This window comes from Pinus tabuliformis, chromosome 6 (genome assembly GCF_031772625.1).
Source record: "Pinus tabuliformis cultivar Carrire ecotype Pingquan chromosome 6, CPIR1, whole genome shotgun sequence".
Classification (NCBI taxonomy): Eukaryota; Viridiplantae; Streptophyta; class Pinopsida; order Pinales; family Pinaceae; genus Pinus; species Pinus tabuliformis.
Window position 1 is genome coordinate 65,939,842 of NC_142292.1, and position 10,475 is coordinate 65,950,316.

The 10,475-nt window shown below is 33.9% G+C and overlaps 1 protein-coding gene across 1 annotated transcript; it reads right to left on the bottom strand.

Moving 5' to 3' along the window:
* Window positions 1–8,909: 8,909 nt before the first annotated feature.
* Window positions 8,910–10,002, bottom strand: LOC149257253 (germin-like protein 1-1). The gene is made up of 2 exons (XM_089369467.1): window positions 9,735–10,002; window positions 8,910–9,560 (listed from the first exon to the last, which is right to left on the bottom strand). Exons 1-2 carry the CDS (start codon window positions 9,850–9,852, stop codon window positions 9,022–9,024), a joined length of 657 nt encoding a protein of 218 aa, XP_089225593.1. The 5' UTR covers window positions 9,853–10,002; the 3' UTR covers window positions 8,910–9,021.
* Between the last annotated feature and the right edge of the window lie 473 nt (window positions 10,003–10,475).

A 10,475-nucleotide genomic window follows, 5' to 3' on the forward strand; every position in this document is an offset into this window, starting at 1 on the left:
CCGATTGAAGATCCCTTCGGAAGTTCTTATTTTGCAGAATCTCATAAGTACTTTTTTTAAAAGATATTTTCCTTGCATCATCATATTCCACAAAGTATTTGATCCATATGGGATCCTCGAGAAGAGGTTGGTTGTTGGAGCCTTGGTTGCTAGAACACTTATTTTACCCCATCCTCTTTCTTCGGTTTTGAGATATTTTGCGTGGGTAGTAGATGCCAATCCTTTTTTTGTTACATCCCACATAATTTTTTTTGGCACATTAATTTTACCATTTAGAGATTACTCTGAAATTTGAATGGTGCATTGATAGCAATGCTCTATTAGAGAGGAATGACCATTGTCACTCTTTGAATAATTTTTTTTTTACCTGCGAGAAAATTTCTTGTTGTACCATACTTTCTTTTATTGGTTTTCTGTTAATGAAGCTTATTGAAGGACAAAATTAGGGCAGTAGGGTCGTTAACATATGTTTTGGACCTAAATTTGTAATGTGAAGGATTGGGTTTATAAACCATTTTTTATTGTTGGAATGGTATCATGTGCCTGAGTTATTTATGAAATTGAACGCTGGTTACTTTCGTTATTGGAATTAACATTATTCTTGTTTTTAAGATTTGAAAGTAGTTCTGTGATCCTAGAATAATGCAATTTTTTTCTCGTACTATATCAAGCCCTATGGAAATTTTAACGTAGGGGGTATAACAATGATAACATTTAATTAAGAGGACCAAGCCCTCTACGTACCTCGATGTTAGTGGCAGTGATCATTGAAATCATCTATCATGACCCTAGTATAAATGTAGCCGTCACTCAAGAATAATCTCGATTGGCCATGTTAAGATTTATCTATCTTATTTTAATGCTTTAGAGGGTGACATTGACGATGAAGATCCTAATATAGGAAATGATTTTGATGATATGTAGTATTAGTTATTTGTCGTAGCATGATTATTTTTGGACTCTATAGGCCATTTAGGGCCTCTTTGTTGATGTATTTAGGGCCTCTTTGTTGATATATTGTTGGCTTTATGTTAATTTCCTCTTTTCAACTTTAAAGGGGGTTTGCATTTTGTTTGAGGCATTTATGCTTAGATCATCAACCTGTGTGGTTTATTGCATGTAAGCTATGCTCGTTGTGCTCTCACTGGCATGTGCTAGTCAGTTGTGGATATTTTATTTAAAATTTTGCATTCAATCAGTGCTTAGTTAAATCTTTGAGTCATGTAAAGATTCAAGGTTTTAGGTGTTGTGGGGGAGGTTGGAGGAATGATTTGTGTTTCTTTGCAATTTTCCAATTATTGAGTTGTTGTCATGCAAACCCATACAAGGAATTCCGCTCAACAATTATAAGCAAACCAACCCTTGTCATATTTGGAATGTTTCTCCAATCCGACTGATATTATTCTAGTCACACGGGGTGTCCCTAATGGATATATGCTTCTACCTAATTAATAAATATGTGTACTCCAAGATGATCAACACACTCAAGACTCAATTTGAGACTGTCTGTAAACAGTCAAAAGTGAAGGTGAGCTCAATAAATATTTTTCACTGGTCAGGTTCAACTTTCAAAGATGTAAGTAACAATTAATTTAAATAGGAATGCATGAAAGATGTCACTTAAGTGAGAAAAATACTTTGTGGATGCATTGTAAAACTACCTATCAGAACAAATTTTTTTCATCAACAACTAAGATTCAAAGAGATAAGAAAGAATGATTGTATAAATCAAATAAATCTCAAGAGTCTGGCTGCATCATGGTGAGCCACAAATGACAGGCTGCCGATGAAGCCTTGCTTGCAGTGAAGGCAATGGTCTGAGGTTCGAAGGTGTGAGTTTTTTGCTGCTACTACATTGTCTGGAGAAAACCAATATACAACCTTTTGACCTCCTTTGAAACCTGTATATAAAGGGAAGACCATCAAGGGGATGAATTTTCCCTAGTTCTTTCGGAGGGAAGCAAAAAAACATGCCATTTTGGTCATCCTTTGCATGGTAGACAACCGAGTTCTGTTGTTGTTTTGAAACCTTCTTTTCTTATTTTTTGTTGAGGCTAACGTTTTTAGCATTGTCATGATGATTATGGCAAACAATTGTCAAGCATGATGCCTATCAACAACAAGAGGATCAACCTCTTCTAACTGTTACTAAGTAATTGTTTTTTCCTTAGTTTACCACTTGTCAACCTGCTATTTGATGTCAAGTTGAACTACTATCTAAAGGATGAATTAGGGATGTTGTTGTTGCTTTCACCCCCCCCCTATTTGTGTTTCTAGTGGTTTTTAGAGTTAACAAGTGTTCTTACTGAGGGGTTTGACTCAATTATTCGTTCTTATAGATATTAGTTAGAGAAATTGTTATAAATGACGTAGACCCTACTGTGAGATACAAGATGACAAAATGTCAAACACAAGAAGAAGTATGTAATCCTTTTCAATCTCTTTTTTATTATATTTACTTTTAATGACTTGGGTATAAGGCCTTTATTTTTAAAGTTTGCGCATGACATTTAAGATTTTTTCATTACTTGAAAGACATTGTCAAATATTTTTTGTTACAGTTTCAAGAAAAGACTAGTGTTGTTGTTATAGCAAGGTGATAATACTAAATTTGACATGTTTTCCAAAGAAGATTCTTATTAAAAATTTGAGTTTCTTATCTAAATTTTAATGCTGCAGGGGTAGATACTGTCCAATAAATAGGTTTGTTGAAACTTAAAAGCATCTCCATCTTCATCTATCTATAGGAGATCATGTAAGTGAAACATACTCATCATAATCCCTACAACGATTATGCTAACGCTAAAACACTAGAAAACAATATAAATTTAGAGCACTTTTTCTTCGAAGTAATTTGTATATTGTATCTCATGTAAGTGCCATGACTCTCCCATTGTTGTCGTGATCAATTCAGGAAAAATGTTGTTTTTCCCGAGATCATGTTATTATATCTTAACATGACATTAAGCTTCTGAAATAGTAAAATAAGGTTACATCATTTGAAAGAAACATATAAAATCTTTGTGGATAGAGGAAACCTGAAAATATGAAAAACTTGATTCAACCCTATAAGCGTTCATGATTGAACAATAGTTTGACAGTGGCATAAAAAAAATCTCCAAACCATACAAGGGACGTGTAAAGATTAACTTTTGAAGGAACGTAATGATCACACATATATATAAATATATATATATATACTATATATATATATATATATATATATAAATATATATATATGTATATATATATATATATATATATATATATATATATATATAGATATATATATATATATATATATATGAAGCTTCAGTTGGGGTACAATTGTTCAAAAATATATCGATTACAAGAAGCTATGAATTTAATCCATAATGTACCCAGGTATAAATTTTATACGTTTTTTGCAGAGGTCCAATTAGTATCATGTGCAAATTTGACTTGTGATTGTTCTAAATTTTTTCATAAAACTTAAATGCACACATTGGTGTATTTTTTTCTTCACCATTTTGTATTATAAATTGGGTCACAATCTTTTCTATATTTCTTAAGTCAATGTTTCCACTTGTGCCTTTTCACCGCGTGTTGAATTCTAGTGCATCTTTTTTTAAAGATCACATATATTTGTGCTTATTGTAGTTTGGTAATTGTGCAATCCTTTATCACTACCTCGTGCATTGTTTTTATTTGGAAAAATTTCGGTGCAACTTCAAGGAATTCTTGATCCTGAGCTTCGTATAATATGAGGAATCCCTGCCACCTATTTGATTAGTTTTTCTTTCCTTTTGACTTCAATCCTTTCTTCCAACACACATATCTTTGAATTAATATAGATCTTTTGTTCCTTTGAGTTTACCTTGATCGCCCATGTTCAACTGAGTGCTCAGTCAAGGCATTGTTACCCATGTCAATGCTTTTGTTGATACTTGTTAATAGCTTCTGTAAGTGAGGTGAATCTTGAAATTGATAGATTCACATATCTAACAATCTTTACCAAATATGCATCAATCAAATTTATAACTTTTAAGATTTAGGTTGTGTGTTGTAGAAGATGATATTCTACTTTCTTCAAATTCTAGGATTTCTGCTGACAACATTATCCTCTTTTCATTTTTATGTCTTTGCTGGAATGGGCTGGTTGGAGAACTCTACTATTTCAACATTAAGTGCTCGAGTATTTTCTAAAATGGTTGCTTCATGGAGAAACTTGATTAAAAACTCGCATGAGGTTGAACTCTTCTCTGTTAGAAACAAAGACATAATTGTCTCCAAAAATGCCAATATTCTGTAGTAATCTCTGCAAATTTATCATTATAATCATTCCTTGCATTTGCATTTCCCTTTTCTGCCTTGGATTTTTCCTTGGACATACCCCACAACCAACGTGACGTGTACACTCACAATGCTTCTCCAATCAATAGAGAAAAAACCTTGCAAGCTGTTTTGATGGCCAACATAACTCTCCAATACAAATCTATTTTTAGCTCATCAATATCTTTTGCCCACCACTCTTTTGGAGCAAAGTAGTATCTCTGGATATGAAGTTCATTAAATGAAGGGCTCGAAACGCTATCAGATGTCTTATAATAATTTTTGCCAATAATGTGGTTGTAATACCATTTTACCTTTGACGGATCCACCATTGCTAAGCATGCAATTATTTTAATGCATCAATTAACAATTTAAAGATCTTTAGATCAAGGGAAGAGAGCCTTGGTTGTATGCAACGTGATGATTGAATCCTTCCAATCATGAAAGATGCATGATTTGAATAAGATATAAATCTTGTATATAAGGTTTCCCCTTTCCATTGCCTCTGGTAGCTTCTTTAATGTAGAAGGTTTTTGGTTTTTCCCCAAATTCCATAAACTTCATTGTTGCTTGTACTTGACCTGATTGCAAATATTTTTGATAGACCATTAAGAATGTATGGTTGAAGCAACCAAAAGATGGTCATTGGAATCATTTAATTAGTTATGTATACTAAACCATTATCCTTTGGTGGTTTAAGTCTTCCGAGTTCTGCTAGCGACACAACTATCATGCCAAGAACATAAATGAATGTCCCAAATGCTATCCTTTAGAGCATCCTCATGTCGTGCCTGAGACTTGTAAATGTTTTGGCTAGTGTAACAAAGATCCAATTATACATGGGCATAACACAAGAATACTCAAGAATATGAAACTTTGAAAGGACGCATGATGGATCTTTATTAATATGTCCAATAGTATGACTAACCATTGTGATGCTAGTTTCATGATGAAAGTAGAACACCATGCAAAGACAACCGCATACATTAAACATGTTACCCAAATAGGAATACACCATGCAAAGAGATTGACCTTTCTGGCACTCAATATAATGTCATGAGATGCTTTTTCCGGGAAATCTTTATGATATCTTTGTGAAGTTCGCTTGGTATTGAACTAGAAATAAACGAATTCAATAAACTAACCCCCACTCCAATTTCTCGACCCAATATTATACAACCCAAATTGTAGAAACCCATGTCTTTGTAGTGAACCTCTTAAACATTTTCTAAACCTAAATGTTATTCAGAATGACATTGTTTTGCTATCTGAGCGAATGTAAAATTCACTTGAAGGTAAGGCAATAGAACTTCATAATTATCTATGGGTTCTAGTGACATGGTTTAAATTACATGATATAGTAGATAGCCACCATATAGGCAAACATATTTCACTTCCCAAGAATCTCCTGCATCAACTAATACATATGCAATCCTCTGCAGACCATGTCAAAACTCTTTGTGCCGAAGTGTGATGCCATACTTGTTGGCCTCATAGACAACAATGTCTAAGCGCTGAAAGACTTGTTCACGATATACACCAGGTGAAGTCTGCAATGCCTTGTGCTGGCCATCGTTGAAGTCTCGGCCTTGTGACAACCATCATTGAAGTCCCAGGCCCTAGCAACATTTAGTTCATGAGCTGCAACTTATTCAAAAGCAGAGGTAACCCTATTTCTCTCTCTTGGATCTATTTCCATAACCAAAGCATGGTCTAGTTGCAACTTGTCAACTACCTTGCGTGTAACTCTCACGAATTCCATCAAAGGTGTAGCGCCCAATCATTTTTTTTTACCACTAGCTTGTTTATTTTTGTTGTCTTAGAAAGGCTATTATTCTTAATCCGTTCACCTTTTCGAGGATCCTTATTAATGATATTTATCAATATTAAAGTTAGTACTATTTATATTGATAATGCTAATGTTCGTACTAATAATTTCAATGTTAAAAATATTAACGTTATTTATGTTAATATCAATACTTAAATGTTATTGTAATGTTAATGTTATTTAATAAATAATATTATTATTACTAACATTAAAAATAATAAAAACGATGTAGTAATGATGTGATTATTATTATTACTCAAATGATTTTAATAGCTAACATTAGTTTGTTAATATTAGTTAGTAATTTGTAATAAATTAATATATTTGTAACATCTGTTTTTCATTAATAATCAACATTAACGTATTGATATAAAAATAATGTTTACTAAAAATATACACAATGTAAAACCTAATTTCTAAAATATTCAAAGTCTAAATTTTCAATGTAAAATATAGTATTAGAGTTTATTTGTTTAATAGTAATACAATTTTCTTAATCTTTAGTTTTAAACTCAAGTTTTAAATTCTTTTAACTTAAGAGAAGATGTATATATTTAGGATTTCTTGAGAGTTTCTGGTCTTATATGCTAATAAAAACACTATAGTTAAATATATTCAATAAGAAAACAATCCCATGTCTTATAATTTCATACATTGTGCCCATACCTACCTACTAGGTAGAGTGGTCTAGAACTGCATAAGTTGTGCCCTTGGAAGAGATTCTTATTCATATGGATGGCTTGTAGAAATTATTTTGTGTTATATTTCAAAAATTGGGGAAGTATTCATCCTCTAGTTTATATTTGATTGCAATAAGATTTAATTCGGACCTTAGTAAGAAAATACAATTAGGAAACATTTGAGTTATTATTCCCATGATTTAATAGGAACAAGTAGGCCCTAAATATTAAAAGTGAACAAGTAGGTGCTAATTAAATATGTACAAAAGCTTCCCTTGCCCTCTCTAAACTTGGTTGTCCCAGTCTGATCCAACACTTTTCATTATGAAACTTTTACTGTAATAGAACAACAAACAACACTAATTTTCTCTACACCTCCCACATCTAGTCAATCCGGCTGGAACTAAATTTACAATGAAAATATAAGCATGGTTGAAAATATAGATTTAAAGATGCAAGGAAGCTATTAGTGAAAACTCCATCCACTGATGTAGAGGAGTCCGGGAGAAAAAAGGCTTTGTAATTAACGAAAGGATTGATTTGGAAACGTTCAGTAAGTGGATTCCTATTAGATTGGAAAAGAAATTTGAAAATAATGAATTTACTTAATCTAAAAACATTAATATGCACCTTAAAGAATTATTTTCAAAGTCTTGTAGAGATACATTGGGCTACATGGAAAACATATGCTTGAATGTACTTAATCCAAAAACATTAATATGCACCTTAAAGAATTATTTTCAAAAACTTGTAGAGATACATTGGGCTACATGGAAAACATATGCTTGCGTGTATAACTTGGTTGTTAGCTATCTTCTTTTTGGAAAGTTAAAAGTGACTTCCCAAAACCAAAATAAGTTGTTCAATCTCATATCATTATCTTTTCTCTTTTAATTAGAGGTGAAAACAAAAGTCTTATCCATTGTAGACTTGTGGCATCAAATATTTAATGTTACTATCTTGGGAAAGCAAAGAAACAAAAAAGTGATGTAGAAAATGGATATAGTAATAAGGCTTCATTTCACCGGTGAAAAGGAATAACACGCAAAATCTTGCTTTCCTTGCAGCGATGCATAATATCAATATACATGGACATAGATATAGTAAATAATCTATAGAGTCTTCACTTAATAATAGGGTGATGTTTATGTATATATTTAAAATAATATAATATAAGTATATGTATCTTTATTATTGGGTGTTAAAAATAATATGGTGATGTCTATGTGATTAAAAACAACATAGTGATATGTTTATTTCTTTCGAAATGACTTCATATATCTTTTTATTATTTCAAATACAAAATGCATATCCTTTTGATAATTTCAAATACAAAATAGAACAACATATCTCTTTTTATCTTTTTTATCATTTAGAATAGAAAGTGGAACTCCATATCCTTTTTATCATTTGAAATAGTTCACATCCTTTTTTTATATCCTTTTTATCATTTGAAATACTTCACATCTTTTTTTATGATTTGGAATACAAAATCTAAGTTCACATCGTCCACCAGAGACAAAAATAAATTAAATTTAGAGACGTGGATTGCTTGCTTACTCGAATAGATTACACAATGAATGCAGTAGGTGTTATAATGTGAGTGTGTTTTTTTCACGTCAGCCATATATGTGTTTCGTTTTGTTTGGAAGAGAGGCATGATGCCCTGGTCGATGTATTGAGGTCATGATATATGTTGTGTCAGTTAAACAAAACAGTGAAGACGAAGCATGGAAATCTCACACTACCAAACAGACACCAGTATGGGTTGATTGATTAATGATAGGACTGTTTCTATAAATACTTTTATTTTGTTTTGTTTCAATGATAAGAGTGTTTCAATGTCAAATATAGATACTTTTATTTTGTTTGCATCAGATGAGATGCACCGTGTAGGGCTCCATGAAGAAGATATTAGGCAGTGTTGTGTCCATTAAACAGAAAGAGAAAGGTGTAGATGAAAATGACTATAACATGATAAAAATCTCAAACACCCATATTGGAATGGTGAAAATTTTTCCTTTATTGCGTATACATCACTATACACGTGGTGTAAAATTTTACTTTATTGCATATAGATCACTATACACGTGAGGGAAAGAGTGGTTTTATTTATTTATTCGGTTAACCGCACAACAGCCCAATGACTGGTGAGTGACTCACTCGTGGCATGAATGAATGAATGAATTAGATGAGTGGGCATCAAGCCAAGAATTTCCTTTGGAGAAGTTGCACCAGGGAGGCGTCGATCTGGAAAGCTTTGGCCAGAAGGGAGGCATCAACCGGGGGAGAGGCTCCAAACAAGGATTGGGCGACCTGCTGGGTTCCCGGAAGCTGGCTGCTCAGTGCAGAGATGGCCACAGCGTTGCCATAGCCCACGTTCTGTTGGAAGTGCACCAGACCTTTGGGGAACACGAACACGTCTCCCTTCTCAAGCGTTTTGCTGAACAATTTATTGGCAGTGGTGATAAAGCCGACTGAGAGAGTACCCTCCATGACCACCAAGATTTCTGTGGCCCGCGGATGAGTGTGAGGGGGATTAAGGCCGAGAGGAGCAGCGAAATCAATCCGAGCCAAGGAGATTCCCAAGGTGTTTAAGCCTGGTATCTGCATTACATTGGCTGGAGTGACGTTGGATCCCATCATGTTACCTGTATCCCCTGCAATATCTAGGCCCCTAAACATGAAGTCATCTGCAGTAACCATGCTTGCATCCGTACATGGGAACCCATTCACATTAACTACAATTACAGTCAAATAAACATCTATATATATGATCAGATTCACATCGCATGAAACGAATCGAAACCCTAATCGCATGATCAGATTATATTGTTATTCACATCGCATGAAACGAAACGAAACCCTGATTAGCAAACACATGATCAAGGCCTCAAACTCAAAGTCTTACATACCTCTGCTCGTCCTGTCAGCCACGCAAACGTCTTGTAAAGGATCTGCATCACCTGCACGCACAATAACAATATTATGCGCCACTAGTACTACAAGCGCTAGCGCTAGAAAGGATTTCATGACTGGACTGCAGCTAACTCAGGCAACTATTCTTCGGTTCTATTCGATTCGAGTAGATGCTCTCTCTTATCTGATCAGATCCTTAGATGATATGATAGATGGAGTTTGGTGAAATATGAAGAGCATTCTTCCTTTTTATAACAACACAAACGCCAACGCCAACGCCAAGTTCTTGAGCTAAATTTTCTTGCTTGATGGACTTGTTGAATGTGTAATTTCAACGCAGAGTTATATCGCCAGAAATCGTTCACCAAACTCGCCTGAGAGTTCTCGGGCCACTTTCCGGTAAAGGGACTTTCCGTATATTTGAGCCCGAGAAAATTTGGAGTTGACGCGTGGCTGTCCCCTTACGTCACCATGTCTGACATTCTCGGGACATAAAGCTCTGCAGAAAATGATCTCCCGATATCTTTGTCCGCCGTTTGATTGTCTCCAGCGTTTTTGTCCGTTGATTGCTCAAACCTGCATACGACAAATATTAACTATGTTGCGTGGAGTAAAACTAAGTTCTGGTTGACCATACCTTTATTAATGCTTTGTCATAGGTGTAGGTAATGCATTTAGTTTTTCATACGGCATATATTAATGTTCATAAAAACGTGTTATATTTTTTTTATAGAGCG